The sequence below is a fragment of the Aptenodytes patagonicus genome, unplaced genomic scaffold (assembly GCF_965638725.1).
Source record: "Aptenodytes patagonicus unplaced genomic scaffold, bAptPat1.pri.cur scaffold_71, whole genome shotgun sequence".
In the NCBI taxonomy this organism is placed as follows: Eukaryota; Metazoa; Chordata; class Aves; order Sphenisciformes; family Spheniscidae; genus Aptenodytes; species Aptenodytes patagonicus.
In genome coordinates, this window is record NW_027472020.1 from 145,514 (window position 1) to 161,899 (window position 16,386).

General features: G+C 48.9%; 1 protein-coding gene across 1 annotated transcript; it reads left to right on the forward strand.

The window, feature by feature from the left end:
* The first annotated feature begins 1,280 nt into the window (after positions 1-1,280).
* Positions 1,281-14,528, forward strand: LOC143173379 (sucrase-isomaltase, intestinal-like). The gene is made up of 10 exons (XM_076363603.1): positions 1,281-1,319; positions 7,108-7,224; positions 8,075-8,223; positions 9,405-9,489; positions 9,633-9,689; positions 10,297-10,421; positions 10,843-10,931; positions 11,634-11,683; positions 13,498-13,668; positions 14,335-14,528. Exons 1-10 carry the CDS (start codon positions 1,281-1,283, stop codon positions 14,395-14,397), a joined length of 945 nt encoding a protein of 314 aa, XP_076219718.1. The 3' UTR covers positions 14,398-14,528.
* The last annotated feature ends 1,858 nt before the right edge of the window (positions 14,529-16,386 follow it).

The window sequence follows — 16,386 nt, forward strand, 5'->3', positions numbered from 1 at the left end:
GATGGGGCTGCCGGGAGCCCCCCGTTTTACAGAGCTGCTTCCTCTCGGACCCTTCAGGAGAGCCCCAGCGTGGCCTCCTGAGCTGTGCACGGGGACAGCCGTGCGGCAGCCGAGGGTCCTGGCTCAGGGGGTTTCCTCAGCCGAGCCGCCGGCAGCTGCACAAAGAGGCGCGTGGCTCGCGAGGGCGGGATGTGGCGACAAACCCATTGACCTCCTCAGGTTAGACCTCTCCCGTTGTGTCCTTCCAGGCAGCGGCGGGTCATCCCAGGCGGTTCCCCTGGAAAAAAGCAGCCTGCGACCGGCCAACCCAAGGGCAAACCCGCGCCCACCGGCCAAGCACCAAGGCAGAGCCGAGCGCAGGCAGCAGAACTTCAGAGCTACGGAGGAGGAGGAGGAGGAGGAGGACTAGCGGAGAAAATCCTCGCTGAAATCGCCACGACGCAGACGGCGAAAGCCAAGCCCTCCCACGCTTGGGAAGCGGCGACCTTCGTAACACCCGTAATCGCCGTCTTATTGGTAACGAGCTCTGAGGCCAGCCTGCGCGAGGAGCCCGCCTACGAGGTTCTCGGGCAGCCGCTGCTGAGACCAAGATGGAGAAAACTGTGAACTTCAGTCCTGAGAGATTCTGGCCAGTGCCGGAATAACCTCAGAAGTCTGTATTCTGGACGCGGAGCGCTGAGGCCCGCACGCTCGAGGCACCCCTCGACGAACACCTCTGTTTTGGTGCAAGTGGCTCGAGGCGATGCCTTGCGCTGAAGACGAGCTCAGCGCTCCCTCGGCTGGAGAGGCCCCACCTGGAGGGATCGGGGAAAAAGAGATGAATAAAAACACAGAGAAGTTGCAAAAGGGCATTGACTTTTTTTGAATTGTTCGCAACCGGAACGGGGGAGAAGGGTTTTTTACGGTTGGCTCTGAGATCAGCCGAGCGGGGCCATCTGAGGGACCTTCCCTCGGGACCTCTTCCATCCAAAGGACCTTCTCCATGGCCGCTATGGAAAGGAAGGTGGTTTTGGGGGCAAGAGAGGGCAACCAGGCACTTGGAGCAATGTTGTGAAGAACTGAAGATCCCTGGAGGGGAAAGGAGAGGATGCAAGTGCAGCTGGGGAGGCATGGAGGGCACGTACGTGCAGGGGCAGCGGAGGCCACCTAAGCTTACGCCCAGGGCCATAAGGGACCGGGGAAGGAAAGAGAGCAAGGCTGAGCCCAGCTCCGCTGGCCTGGACTTTCTATTTCCACCTGGGGTAGAGCCAGGGCTCTCTACTATCCTATTTATCTCCCAGATGACCCAATTTATATCCACTTTCTACCTCTACCTCCAGGTAGGTGCCCTGTTTGGCCATCCCGTGGGCCACCCACGCTGACAGAAGGTCCACCTCCAGTCCCAGCACGGTGGCACTCGCGTCCCCTGCTGTTTCCTGGCATTTTCCTCCTTGCCCAAATCCATCCTATGCAACCCAGGAACCAAACCGTCCTTACGGGAAGCTTCTGCTTAGGACCCCCTCCAGCATCGGGGGGGAAGGGGCCACCCTGATGCCGCCCTAAAGATGCAGTCCCTGACCTTGAGCAAAGGTTGTTCCTGAGGACACTGGCGCGAGCGAGTGATGAGGGTCTGCAAAGCTGAATTTCACTTTGCAGGGGCAGATCTTTCTGCACCGGTTTGCAAGAGGGTGCCAGGCTGGGAATTGGAAGACCTTGTTGAAGGGCCAAAATGGAGAGACCTACCCAGAACCAGGAGCTCAGTGTGGGGGTGAGATGTGTCTCTAGGGTGTATATACATATATACACCCTACATGTAGGGTTCAAATCCTTACTACAGGACACAAAACCTAATTTCCCGGTCCAAAGCCTCATTTTTAGGCTACAAAGCCACAACTGGCTGTGCAAAGCCTCATTTATACAATCCCAACTCTTATTTTCAAAGTCCAAGTCCTCGGTTTTAGATCCAGACTCTCATATTAAGTTACCAAAGTCTCATTTATGTGGTCCAAAGCCCCATCTTGAAGGCCCAAACCCTCATTTTGAGGGGCCAAATACTGATTTGTAGGGTCTAAACCCTCTTTCTGGGGAACAAAGGCTCGGGTTTAGGGTCCAAAGCTTTAGTTGGAGGCTCCAACGCCTCATTTGTAAGACCCAGGTCTTTGTCTTTTAGAGTCCAAAATCTCATTTGATTGTCCAAATCCTTGTTTTTTGTTTCTGACGCCAAATTCTGAGGGTCCAAAGTCTCATTTTTAGGGCCCAAGGCCTCCTTTTTAGGGTTCTGCGCCTCTTTTCTTTTAGAGTCCAATTCTCAATTTTTAGGGCCCAAAGCCTCATATTTCATTTGAAGCCACAATTTCTGCTTACAAGTCTCACTTTTAGCGCCCAAAGCCTCATTTTCAGGATCCCTCCCCTCATTTTCAGGGTCTCAGTGTCACTGGTGGCATCATCCAGGGCTGCCCTTTATCCTTCTCGGACAGCTCTAAGCTTCCACAAAGCACAGCCCTTCTTTCCAGGGCCGGGCTGTCCTTTCGTTCGTTTTACTTCAGCACAAACACTACCAGAGCCTGCGGCCACGCTCCAGTACCTCATCGCACCTCAGCCCCTGCTGTGAACTAACATGGACAGTCACACCGTTGACGCGCTCTCCTGCCGTAAAGACCAGCTGATAGGATAGTTTGGGAAGGGAATTTCCCTCACGCTTCCCGGAGCAAACTCGCAGTGCTGTGCGTGAGAATCATAGAATCATTAAGGTTGGAAAAGACCTCTAAGATCATCGAGTCGAACCGTCAACCCACCACCACCGTGCCCGCTAAACCATGTCCCTCAGCGCCGCATCTACACGTCTTTTAAATACCTCCAGGGATGGGGACTCAACCACTTCCCTGGGCAGCCTGTTCTAGTGCTTGACAACGCTTTCAGTGAAGGAATTTTTCCCCATGTCCAATCTAAACCTCCCCTGGCGCAGCTCGAGGCCGTTTCCTCTCATCCTGTCGCTTGTTACCTGGGAGAAGAGACCGACCCCCCCCTCGCTACAACCTCCTTGCAGGTGGTTGTAGAGAGCGACGAGGTCTCCCCTCAGCCTCCTTCTCTCCAGGCTAAAGAAGCCCAGTTCCCTCAGCCGCTCCTCAGCAGGCTTGTTCCCCAGACCCTTCCCCAGCTCCGTTGCCCTTCTCTGGACGCGCTCCAGCACCTCGACGTCCTTCTTGTAGCGAGGGGCCCAAAACTGAAGACAGCCTCGGAGGGCGGGCCCTCAGCGCCTGACAGCGCAGGCTGCGGCAGGGGCTGGGCCGGGCCGCCGCCATGACAACCGCCCCCTCCCCCTGGAACGCTCCCCCACTTCAGCCCAGAGCCTTCCCCGGCCGGCACGGCGACAGCCAATCGGCTGCCGCCGCGGGAAGCGCCGCCAATCGGAGCCGGGCGTGCCCTGCCCAATCCCAGCGCCGCTCTCGGGAGGCCGGCAGAGAGGCGGGAAAGCCCTGAGGGGAGGGACCCGCCCCCGGCTGCGGCCCGTCCGGCCCGGGCCCGTGCGGCCCCCGCGGCTTCTGCCGGGCCCCTCCGCGTCCCCGGGGCAGCCGGGGGGAGGAAGGCCCTGGCGCTTCCCGGCCGGTGTCACCCCAAGGAGCGCGGGACCTCCCGCCACGCGGAGCAGCGAGGGAGGCGCCCGGTGCCGTCACGATGTCTGCGGCGGGGGGAGGTGAGGAAGCAAAGCGCGTCCGGGCTCGGCGCCCTCGGCTCAGCCTCAGGCCGCGACGGGAGCCGAGGGGCTCTTCCGCTGCTGGGAGCCGCCCGAGGCAGCTGCCAGGTACCTGCCTGAGCTAGTTCGCCCGTTTGGGGCGGGAGGTGTCTGCTCTGGGACCCGCCTGGGACTCCCCCCAGGTACGGGGCGGCTTTGGCGGCCCTCATCTGAAAGGCGCACGTGTCCGGGGTGGCAGCCCGGGAGCCCTGCCCTGTCGAGACCCCAGGTAGCGTGCCTCCTCCAGGAGGAAGCTCCAACTGCATGCAGCCACCTGGGACTCCGGCTGGGCGGAAAGCGAAGGTGGTTTGCATCTGGTGGAAGGACCCCCCCAGGCCAGGCGGCTGTCTGGGACCGCTGCGAGGTAGCAGCAGCGCAGGTCGGTTTGCCTCATCCGGGAAGGAGCTGACATCCCGCCTGTGCACCGGGAGGGAGCTCGTCCGTGGTGGTTCCTCCGGTGGTTTTGTGTCCTCGTGGGCGAAGCGCTCAGCCTCCGCGGCCGCAAAGTATTTCTAGTGGTGCCCGGCCTGGTTTCTCTGCGCAGAGACCTACCCCCGGTGCAGAGTCGCTGCCCAGTTGTCGTTGCCTCCACTGGCAGGCTGTGATTGTGGGAGCTCTGATGGCAGGTCGCTGACTGGGGGGCTGCAGGGCCCGCTGCCCAAGTTGGTTTTCGGTGGCGTATAGTTAGCTCCGTTTCAGAGGGACTCTGCGCAAAGGGGGACCCAAGTAGATTTGCGTCTGCGTGCGAGTCGCCTCGCTCCTGGGAAGCAGCTGAGGATTTCTCCCTGGTAGATCCCCAGTGCGGCTGTCCCCCCGGAGTGAAAATCTCATCCCAGGTGACAGCCCACTTGACTTGCCAGGCAGTTGCTGGAGCTATTTTAAAATTTACACAGAAACTGCGTTCCCAGGTAGCAGCCTGGGACTCCTAGAAGGTACCTACCTGAAAAGTTTCTCTCCTGTTGCAAGAAGGACCATGGTTAGTAGTGGCTCAGGCTTCCTGCCAGGCTTCCTGGCCTGTCTTTTTGGCCACCTCAGGAGGGAGTAGAACTCTTGGGTTCTAGATTCCTCCAAGGTAGCTACCGGTGGAGTTTTGTGTATGCTGCAGTCAGGCCCATAGAATCACCGAATGGTTTGGGTTGGAAGGGACCTCTAAAGGTCGTCTAGTCCAACCCCCCTGCCGCGGGCAGGGACATCTTCAACTAGATCAGGTCGCTCAGAGCCCCGCCCAACCTGACCTGGAATGTTTCCAGGGATGGGGCATCCACCACCTCTCTGGGCAACCTGTGCCGGTGTTTCACGACCCGGAGGGTGGTGGAATGTCTTCCTTCTATCTAGTCTGTATCTCCCCCCCTTTAGTTTCAAGCCGTTCCCCCTTGTCCTGTCGCAACAGGCCCTGCTGAAAAGTTTGCCGCCATCTTTTTCATAAGCCCCCTTGAAGTACTGACAGGCTGCAATAAGGTTTCCCCGAAGCCTTCTCTTCTCTAGGCTGAACAATGCTGGCTGTCTCGAATCACCTCCCTGCCCTCCATGTGCCTTAGCATAGCTTCCAGGAGGATCTGTTCCATGATCTTCCCAGGCACAGAGGTGAGGCTGACTGGCCTGTAGTTCCCCGGGCCTTCCTTTTTCCCCTTTTTAAAAATGGGGGTGATGTTTCCCGTTATCCAGTCAGCGGGAACTTCCCCGGACTGCCCCGGCTTCTCAAATACGATGGATAGTGGCTTAGCAACTTCATCCGCCAGTTCCTTCAGGACCCGCAGATGGATCTCATCGGGTCCCATGGACTTGTGCACCTTCAGGTCCCTAGATGGTCTCGAACCTGATGTTCTCCCACAGTGGGCAGCTCTTCATTCTCCCAGTCCCTGCCTTTGCCTTCTGTGGCTTGGGCGGTGAGGCTCGAGCACTTGCCGGTGGAGACCGAGGCAAAAAAGTCATTGAGTACCTCCGCCTTCTCCGTATCCTGGGTAACCAGGTCTCCCGTTTCCTTCCGGAGAGGGCCCACATTTTCCCTCGTCTTCCTTCTGTCCCTGACATATCTATAGAACCTTTTCTTGTTGCCCTTGCCGTCCCCGGCCAGATTTAATTCTCTCAGGGCTTTAGCTTTCCTAACCTGGTCCCTGGCTGCTCGGACAATTTCTCTCTATTCCTCCCAGGCTCCCTGTCCTTGCTTCCACCCTCTGCAGGCTTCCTTTTTGTGTTTGAGTTTGTCCAGGAGCTCCTTGTTCATCCACGCAGGCCTCCTGGCGTTTTTGCCTGGCTTCCTCTTTGCTGGGATGCATCGCTCCTGAGCTTGAAGGAGGCGATCCTTGAATATCGCCCAGCTTTCTTGGGCCCCTCTTCCCTCCAGGGCTTTGTCCCATGGCACTCTACCAAGCAGATCCCTGAAGAGGCCAAAGTCTGCTCTGCTGAAGTCCCGGGTAGTGAGCTTGCTGTGCGCCCTCTTCGGTGCCCTGAGGCTCTTGAACTCCGCCATTTCATGGTCACTGCAGCCCAGGCTGCCCTCGAGCTTCACGTTCCCCACCAGCCCCTCCTTGTTGGTGAGAACAAGGTCCAGCAGAGCACCTCTCCTCCTTGGCTCCTCTACCACTTGGAGAAGGAAGTTGTCATGGACGCGCTCCAGGAACTCCCGGATTGCTTATGCCCTGCCGTGTTGTCCCTGCAACAGATGTCGGGGTGGTTGAAGTCCCGCACGAGGACCAGGGCTTGTGAGCGTAAGGCAGCTCCTATCTGTCTGTAGAGGGCCTCATCCACTCGGTCTTCCTGGTCGGGTGGCCTGTAGCAGACCCCCACCGTAATGTCACCTGTCCCTTCCTTCCCTTTAATTCTGACCCACGAGCTCTCGGTCAGCTCCTCATCCATCCCCAGGCAGAGCTCCATGCACTCCAGCTGGTCATTGACATAGAGGGCGACACCCCCTCCTCATCTCCCCTGCCTGTCCTTCCTAAAGAGCCTGTATCCCTCCATGCCAACACTCCAGGCACAGGATCCATCCCACTACGTCTCCGTGATGCCAACAAGGTCGTAGCCCTGCCGGCGTGCGCGCGTCTCTAACTGCCCTTGTTTATTCCCCGTGCTACGTTTGCACAGAGGCATTGAAGCCGGGCCCCTGATGACGCTGTCTCACTGGCTGCAGTTCCTTGGTGCTGCTCTTCAGGCGCTCCCCTGCTGAGCTGTGTCCCTTCTCCAGGCCCTGGGTGTCCCTTGCTGGCCCTGGCATCCAACTGGTAGGAGTGGGATGGATTGAGGTTCCCCTCCCCTGGCACCTCTAGTTTAAAGCCCTCTTCTGTCCGCTCCCGACTTATCGCCGTCTATTTCAATTATCTTTATTAACAAAAACGCAGAGTATCGCCATCGGATGTGGGTTGTTTGGGTTGGTTTTTTTTTTTTTAAATTTTCAGACAGGAGCAGATATCTGCGGCTTCTTCGGAGACTCGGAGTACGAGCTGTGTGCTCGATGGATGGAGCTGGGTGCCTTTTACCCGTACTCGAGGAATCACAACGGGAAGGGAGCCAAGGTGGGCGCCTTCCATGTTTGTTTCGACTGAGGTTTTTTATTTCCCACCTTTTCCCCATTTCCTACATTTTTTTTATTCCCCATCTATGCCATTTTTACGTAAACGCACCACATCTGCAAGAAGAAAATCATTATTTTTCATGTGGTCCAATTCTACTTAAACATACCAACTCTACAAGACTAAAATAGTTATTTTTTTACACGCAGGCCATTTTCATTTAAACATACCACACTTTGGAGACGACCATAATTACTTTTATGGCTAAGCCCATTTAAAGGGGCAAAACGGACCTTGCCGGTGTCATCCCTAATTATTCTTCATTTCCCAGCAAATCAGAAAAGGGACCAGTGGAATGAGATTCCCGAGTGTCTGAAATTCCTGTACTTTGCCCGCTTCCATAGAATACTGTCTTTCTTTTCAGAATAAATGAAAAGAACTGTCTAAATGCAGGAGACTGTACTATAGGGAGCTGTAAAACGAGAGAACTGGAAAAATGGCAATAAGGGAAACAGCATGTTTCTCCTCGTGAGAGCTTTAGGTCGAGCGGAGCAGAGCTATTTGTCCTCCCTTAAAGAACAGAGAACTAAATAAAGGTACTCTAAATTAGAGGAGAGCAAGGAACTTGCAAGGCTCCACCCAGATCTCCTCAGCTATGCTTCGCTATGTCGATTTTGAGGCATGTTTGACAGTTACTGCCACTACATTACACGGTCTTAGGGGCAATAAGATGAAAGAAAAGATGCTGAAGGTGAGGTCCGTTGTAAATATGAGCAGATTCTGTTTTATTCCCCGTCTCTTCCAAACAAAACAATCCCATCTGAATAACAAAAGACTCTTCTCTCTTGTTTAGAGGCAAGATCCTGTTGCCTGGAATTCCACATTTGAAGACATTTCCAGGAAAGTGCTAAATATAAGATACACCCTCTTACCTTATTTGTACACGTTAATGCACGAAGCCAACGCTCACGGCAGCACCGTCGTCCGCCCTCTGCTCCACGAGTAAGTGGGGTCCTTCCTTCCCCGTTCATAATGAATTCCTACTGAAGTCCCTGGGGTTTCCGTCGGCCTCCTAGAAAGGTTTTTCCCTGTTACAGCAATTTTTCTCTTAAAACCGGCGAGGGATGGAGAATACGCACACTGAGCATCGGCTCGCTGTGATGCCTCAAGGGCTCCGTTCCCCACGGTGCCGACTTTTTTGTCTTATCTAGAAACATAATTCATATATCGATTTTGAAGCTCATTCTCATCATCCCTAGTGGTATTCAGCAAATACCTTCTGCCTGGTGCTGGATATACGCAGAATCAGAGAGCACGTGCCGCAGAAACAGCTGGGCAAAACCTTTAAGCAGAGAAACAGAAAAGGGGGGAGAAAATAGGGGGTTTGACGCCCGTTTTGAGACGTTTGCAGGGCACGGTGACTTATTTTGGCCAAACAGATATGGCAGTTTTTAAAAAAAAAAAAAAAAAAAAAAAAAAAAAGAGGGGGGGTTTATAGCAGGTTGGTTTTTTTGTTTTTAAAAAAAGACATGTTTTTAGAGACGTGAGCCTTCATTGGTACCTGGTCAGAAGGGGCGATACGTGCCAAAGGCTGATCAATGCCTTAATGTTAAAGGTGAAGCCTAATATCTAAAAATGCTTGTCTTCCACTAAACCCCACTGACTTGTCAGCGTGTCATCCCGGCGTCTTTTTGAGTAATCTGAGACTTGATCCTGACAAAGCGCCTGTCAAAAAATAAGCAGCGCAAATCAGAAAGTAATTGGGCCACTACTTAATTTTGCTGTTGCTGATAGCAAGCAAAAGTGTTTTTTTTTTTTTAAGTTTTGTGATCTAAATAGCCTAAATAAAAATTCTAGTGCGTGCGTAGGTATAGGCCAGCAAACGTGAAGCAACAGCAGACGTGAAAATTAAGTAATAGGTGGCATTGCCCTGAAGATTTTCACTTTAGGATCTTAATACACTCTTGACAAGGACTAAGTGATACATTTGTAAAAAAAAGGGATTAATTTTTGACCCTTATTATCTATTATGAATAGATAGGTAATAATGTTACCTGTTACTAGTGGTAGCATGCTCGCGGCTGAGGAAATGGTAGTTTTACTGAGAAAAAAAGGCTTCAACAAGGAAACACTTTGGGAAAGGTTGACCCTGAGGGTTTGGCCGCTCTTTTGTTACTTTGCAGGTTTGTGAGAGACAAAACGACATGGGAAATACACAGGCAATTTCTGTGGGGACCGGCACTGCTCGTCAGCCCCGCGCTGGACCAGGTGAAATAGCAGAAATAGAAGTATCAGAAAAGTTGGGGAAGAAATGAGAAAATACTAGAAACGGATGAAAACATTGGAAGAGATTTGAACTAAACTGTACTTTCTGGCTTTAATAGACCTAAACCAAAAGTGTGTCGTTCCAGGGTGCTGTAGCGGTGAAGGCTTACCTGCCGAATGCCCGCTGGTATGATTACCACACAGTGAGTAATTTTAAAAACTCTAGTATATTTATTTTTCCTACTATGGAAATGATCAGGAAAATTTCCATAGTATCCACCGTAACAGGTGTACGGCGTGCTGGGGTGGAGTGTGACTCCACCACCTCTGTTTTACCAACACGTGTCCAGTAGGAGTTTTTAGCGATGTAAAAAATTACATCTTGGCTAATTTGTTTGCTAATCACTTTGTGGTAATGTAATCCTGTTCAACATGACCAGTAAAAAGGTGGAATAACAGCTGTAACTGAAGCGCTTCCATGTTTGCTTTTTTTGAACCCCTTCAAGGATGCATAGAACTTCTTTTCTAGGAATGATGGTGTGGAGGAAGACAAAAGTTTTAAACAATTTTTACGGCCTCAGGCTTTAAAAGTCACTCCGTTTATCAAGTGTTGTGTAATGGGTTTATATATGCAGAATTTCAGATTGTAATCTTGAAAACACGTAGTTCTGCACTAAAGAAGGATTGGCACTGACAACTTTCTTAGTATTTATGTATTTATAAACTTTCATTCTAAAAAAAAGCTTAAAATGGAAAATTCAACAGAGACCAAGTTTTATTTGGTGGTGTTTTTTTTTTAATCATGAATAGGGTGAGTACCTTGGCTTTAGGGGACAATTCAGAAATTTACCATCTCCTTTGGAACATATCAACCTCCATATCCGAGGCGGCTACATCCTCCCTCAGCAAAGCCCTGCTAATACTACATTTTACAGGTATGACTACAATTTAATGTAACATTTTTTTGCTTTTTAGGGGCGATATTTAATTAGTGGCCTGGCAAATAAATGGCCTATTAGTGACACGGCACCTGCATTTGTCTGGACTCCTTATTTTCAACCTGGGAAAAGCCCAATTTTCTGGTTTAATGTACACTGTGCTCGGAAGCATTTCCCATTTGGTATAAACATGAGCAGTCCTGAGAGAATCAGGAAGTATGGCAGCACGTCAACTTCATGGCAGGTTTTTCTCCTTTTTTGGTTTCCTCCTTTAACGGTAACGCTATGGATCGGGGAAGGCTGGTAACAGAGCTCAGTTAAGTTGTGTACAATGTCCGTAATGGAAGTGATATTGTATTACCTATGTTGAGAAAGATAAAATGCAATTACCCCAGACAAATATTCTTTTCTTCCATAGCCGAAGAAACCCGTTGGCGCTCACCGTTGCTTTGAATGACAGTCAGCTTGCAGCAGGTCAGCTTTACTGGGATGACGGGGTGCGCATTGGTAAGTACAAAGTTTCTTGTTTCCACGCTAAATTAACTAATTCAGAGTCTACAATGCATAAACGTCGCCTCTCTCTAGCTCAGCGCATAGCTGACACGAACAGTTAATGTTGTATTTCAGGATTAGTCCGTAGTTGTGCAACACGGCGTAGGAAGCAGGAGCACAAACCAGAGAGAAAAAAAATTACAGTAAACCGGTTACACTTAACTAATTAAACTAAAATTACAGTAAAATGTAAAACAGTAACACCGCTAAAATGTAGAATGCTGGCACAGTAGTAACCTAATGTTGTTATTTAGAGAATATATATTTTGCATGAATTCAGCTGTGCCCTGGGCCTAGGACAAGGTATAGAATAAGGATTTGTTCTCAAACCTGTGGGGAACCTAACCACAGGTGAAGTGGGAAGCTTTAACTAATTTCCTCGATATTAATAAATTCAAATGGTCTTCAGATAAGACGTATCTAGCAGTCTCTTATCCTTTACGCCTGCAGTGTATTATCCTTGTAATAACGCTAAGCTGTCCCCTGAGATAATCACAAGGAATGCACAAAATTGTGATTTATCTTTTTTTTAACATACCAACACATTGCAGGAAGTCCGCACGAGCTATACTACACGCAGCACAATTCTTCTATTTAACTTAAAAAAAGAAAAGGTGACCAGCAAATACATTTTACTTCATTCTTTCTTCTTAACAGATGCGTATGAAGAGCGTGTATATCTGCTGACCTCATTTACTGCTAATCGGGTATGTCACGGTACCTCGCTGGTTTTGAGTACCCGGGGTGATTATTGTTGTATGTTAACTAAGGTATTTTAATTTGGCATTTTTTTTAATGTTTCGATATCCCCACATGCTACTAACCCTTTGTGATGGACCAGCTCTTAGCCAGCGTTGTGAAAACCGTTGCAGGTCTCTCCCTGTTAATTTAAAAAAAAAAAAAGTAATACAGGCAACATCACACCCCAGATGGAAAAACGAATTTTGCAATAAATGGGGGCAAGTAAATATATATATGAAGGAATTTAGGAGTGTTTTGTGTCCGGGCTGCGCTATAATGCCGTGAATATAGTTAAGTTGTATTGAGAACGAATTTAAGCTGGCTTCAGAGGGTATCTAGTTTAGCTTATCGCTGCGTTTCTTGTATATTCCTGCCGTTATAATTTCTCGTCATTCTGAAAAACGCCAGTTTTTTTCAAAAAGGATTTGTAGAAAACGAAAGCGTGTATCAACACAGAAAGGCAATAAGGCCAATATTTTGCCAGCGGTGTGTTCCGCATGATTTTTGCTCATCGTTCCCATGTAAATGAATACATTTCAGGCAAGCAGCCCGTGCGTATTTTACAGCCTTGCAGTTAAGCGTAGATATCCACGTAGGACACAAATGTACTTGGACAGACTAGAAAGAAGTGACTGTACACAAAATCTACCCCATCTGGAATACAGTCACAGTTAGAGCCAGGAAAGTGCTTTCAAATGGTTTAGAAAGGTAGGGGCAGCGATCGCCAAAGATTTTGACTACGCTTCCCCAGCAGTAAGAGTTTTTGAGCGCCTCCCCCCAACATACGCATCTTTATTTATAAATTATATACATATCTAGGTATAGAAAACAATTGTGCTACCTACTGTTATGTGCATCACAAAGCATACACAGAGACAGAAATTTAAAAAGGTGGGTAAAGGTGAAATAGATGCTACGATAAAAATATTTTAACTTTTATTTATTAATAGTACAAAACCATTTTCTTCCCACACCCCAGTGGATTTGTTTTGCGCTCCACTGCACTAGAGGATGGTATTTTCCGCTGCCATTATCAAATCTCCACGTTAGGAGCCCGAGGGAAAAGCAGAGAAAATCTAGTTGGGCAAAAATGGTTTAGTTTTCGTTAAGAGCTGTTAATTGTTTAAAGGTTGCAGCAGAACCTTTGAACAGAGGCTGGTGTGGAGTTATTGACTCCGTTTGTGACTCTTTTTTATCGTTGTTCTTAATTTTTATCATTATTCTTCAACACAGAAGCTCGACCGTGGAGCAGTTGCTGTGTAAGAAAGTCAGCGATTAGTGGTGCTTGTTATAATGATTGGCATTGCCAGCGTGTCAGCTTTAAACTTTTTGTTTTAAGCCGTTGAATAGCTGGAATTAAATTAGACGGTGATTATACGGACTATGGGTTTAAAAGAAATGCTTTTTATATGGTAATAAAAAAAAAAAAGGTGTGTTGTTTCATTAGTTTTCCAGGTGGCCAAAATGTTGTTGTTTTGTCCTCAGTGCTCCGATTTCTCATTTCTTTTGACTTTCTCAAGGAATTGGACGTAAACTGCTAAGGGAGAAAAGGGTTTTTCTGCTATTTGCAGTTGTAAGATTACATAGTAATCGCCCATTGTCCTGCTCTTACAGAAAGCTGGTAAGGAAAAGCGTAATTAAAGCGGTTATTTCTGTTTTTTTTTTTTTTAAATTGAAGAAGAGTGGAAAATTGTAAGCCTCAGGTGGGCTGATAAAAGCATATCCTGAAAAGTAACTGCCCAAGGATAAATCACTAACTTGCTTTTTCCTCTTCCTTCAGAATATTTTAGAGATAAAGGTTTTGCACCGTGGTTATGCCGATCCGAATAATTTGAAGTTTACTCGAATTAAAATTTTGGGGGTGACCTCAACCGTCCAGGAGGTGACGGTATCGCAGAACGGTGAAGCGATCCGATCTCCTCATGTTGCGTCTTACAACAGCCAAAACCAGGTAAGTCGATGGTTTACAGGCAAATCCTGTCGTTGCTATTAGTTATGTGATCTTAAATGCTTGGAGGTTCACCTCTTGGCTGTAATATAACTTCTAAAATATACTACTTTATTGCAGTAAAAACACTGACATCTAAAAAGTAAGAACTCAGGGTACTTTTGCAACATTTTTTTTTTTTCCTACAGAATTAATGAAGTCTCATCACAAGTCATGGTTGCACTTGTTCAGTGACATCCCCCCAAGCTAAAAATCAGTCGATGTTTAATTTAATTTACCACCCTTTCTACAGAACTCAGTGTTCTGTTGAGTCTCATTTATTTCTGCTTTTCAGTGGGAAGGCAAAAGATAATGTATTAATATATTAAAATTTATAATTATTATATGACAGGAATATATAATATAGAAAAATATTATGTAAAATCTATAGTAACAGCATAGCAGAATATAATGTAATACAATGTAATTTAATACAATATAATTACTGTAAAATAAAATAAAATAAATATAATAATATTATCATATAATAGATATAGCCAAAAAGATGAATTAAGATAGTGAAGAGAAGTAATCTGAAATAAGAACCAGCCATCTTCTATGAGCTGCAGAAAACCAAGACATCTTCAGAGCAGAGTTACTCATTGCTGCGTTTTTGTTTGTTTTTCAAAGGTCCTGGAAATCACCCGGCTTGAACTTGAATTAGGCAAAGACTACACATTGAAATGGAGCTAAAATGCCTGCAAAGAACACTGGCCGTAGAGTTGAACTTTCTCATCTTCGCAAGTTGTTTTTCCCTCTGCTTCTGCCTCTTTGACTTCCTAAAATACTTTGCACTATAAACATGTACAGTCAGTTTGTATTAAGTTATTATGTGCAGAAAGGAGTCGTGGTTTGGTGTTGACCCTGGCTAACTACACGCTGTCCTCATAAAACGGAATTTGGTTTTGGGCACAAGTATAAACTGGGAGAGGAGTGGCGGGAGAGCAGACCTGCAGAAAGGGATCTGGGGGTCCTGCTCAACGGGAGGCAGCAGTGTGCCCAGGCAGCCAAGAAAATTGTGTGCAGTTCTGGGTCCCACCATTTAAGAAGGATGTGAAGGTCCTCGAATGTGTCCAGAGGAGGGCAACAAAGGTGGAAGGCATGTCCTCTGAGGAGCAGCGGAGGACTCTGGGTTTGTCTTGTTTGGGGAGGAGGCTGAGGGCAACCGCATTGCGCTCTACAGCTTCCTGAGGAGGGACATGGAGAGGGAGGTGCCCCTGGGATCCAGGGGCAGGACACCTGGGAATGGGTCAAAGCTGCGCCAGGGGAGGTTCAGACTTGACATGAGGAATCATTTCTTTACCGAGAGGGTGTTCAAACCCTGGAACAGGCTTCCTGGAGAGGTGGTCGATGCCCCAAGCCTGTCAGTGTTTAAGAGGCATTTGGACAACACCCTTATTAACATGCTTTAACTTTTGGTCAGCCCTGGAGTGGTCAAGCAGTTGGTCTAGAGGATTGTTGTAGCTCAATTCCAACTGAAAAATATTCCGTTCCGTTCCATTCCATTCCATTCCATTCCGTTCCCCTGCCTTGTGCATGTGCTTCTGATCTTGCATGTGGCTGATAGGGCAGGATCAGGCCCCTGGCTTGTGCACATGGTTGTGGTGTCACGTTTTTCTGTTTAGCTGATTGGTCAAGATCAGGCCCTTTGCTTTTGCAGCTGCTTGTGATGTTACAGGTGGTTGAGTAGCTGATAGGGCAGGAGCGGGTACCTGCAATGGTTTGGCGAATGGATGGATGGATGGACGGATGTTTTGATGGATGGACGGATGAATTGGAAGGTTGGAGTGATTGAGCAAAACTTGCAGCTCTTGTCACTCCAGGTCCAGCCTGCTCCTGAATTTCAAACCCTGGGAAAATGCTAAAGAGAGTGCCTTATGCCTCTTTGTCTCCTGGGCGCACCAGGAGTGCCCTGTTGGGTCCCTCCATGGCAAATGGTGACAGAGAGGCGATAAGAAAAATATTCCTGCGCCCTGAACATCTTCATCATAAAAGCAGAAGTGTCTTTTCAAGCAAGGCTTTTCTGCCACAACTTGGTATTTTATGAAAATAGCAAACGGGGACGGTGCTGGAAAAGGCAGAGGCTGAAGGTTTTAGCCATCGTTGGCGCTCCTCTGTAGAGCTCATTGGGAAAACACAGAGTTTGATCTCTATTTGCCCCATGCCCCAGCTTCTAACCGTAGAAATACACCATGTTCCCACACACAGTGGGTTGTGTCTCCTTGTACAAAGGGGAATTCAGCCCCATTGAGCATGCCTGATTTACGCCACGTGCATCCGGGAAGGAGGTGATGTGTGCTTGAGGCTTCCTGCGATGCCCGGCATTTGGGCTGATGCCCACCGCGTGGTGTAAGCCAGCACTGAGAGAGGAAGTCAGATTGGATCTTCCTTGTGCGGGCAGTGGGCAGGCTCCAGAGTCTTGGAAATCACCCATTTCCCAGGGCTGATTTGCACCCTCTGGCCCAAGGGCGTGGTGGTTAGCTTCTGCAATGCTCCTGTGCTGGGGTGGGCTGTCTACTCTTCTTTGGAAGCAGATGCCCGACGAAGGGGGTCTGATCCCCAGGGTGGTTTGCCATGTAAACGTGACCCCCTCATCACACCCCTCCTGCCCATGTTTCTCTCCCCAAGACATCAGCCCTCTACAGATGCAAGCCAGAAGGTAGAAGGTATCAACCGTACAGA

What these genes read in the sequence shown, in the direction of transcription:
- LOC143173379 (XM_076363603.1), top strand. Translation starts at nt 1,281, where the DNA reads ATGACCCAATTTATATCCACTTTCTACCTCTACCTCCAG. An exon ending in CTTTCTACCTCTACCTCCAG is followed by an intron (nt 1,320 to 7,107) that starts GTAGGTGCCCTG and finishes TTAAATTTTCAG; the next exon opens with ACAGGAGCAGATATCTGCGG. An exon ending in GTCCGCCCTCTGCTCCACGA is followed by an intron (nt 8,224 to 9,404) that starts GTAAGTGGGGTC and finishes GTTACTTTGCAG; the next exon opens with GTTTGTGAGAGACAAAACGA.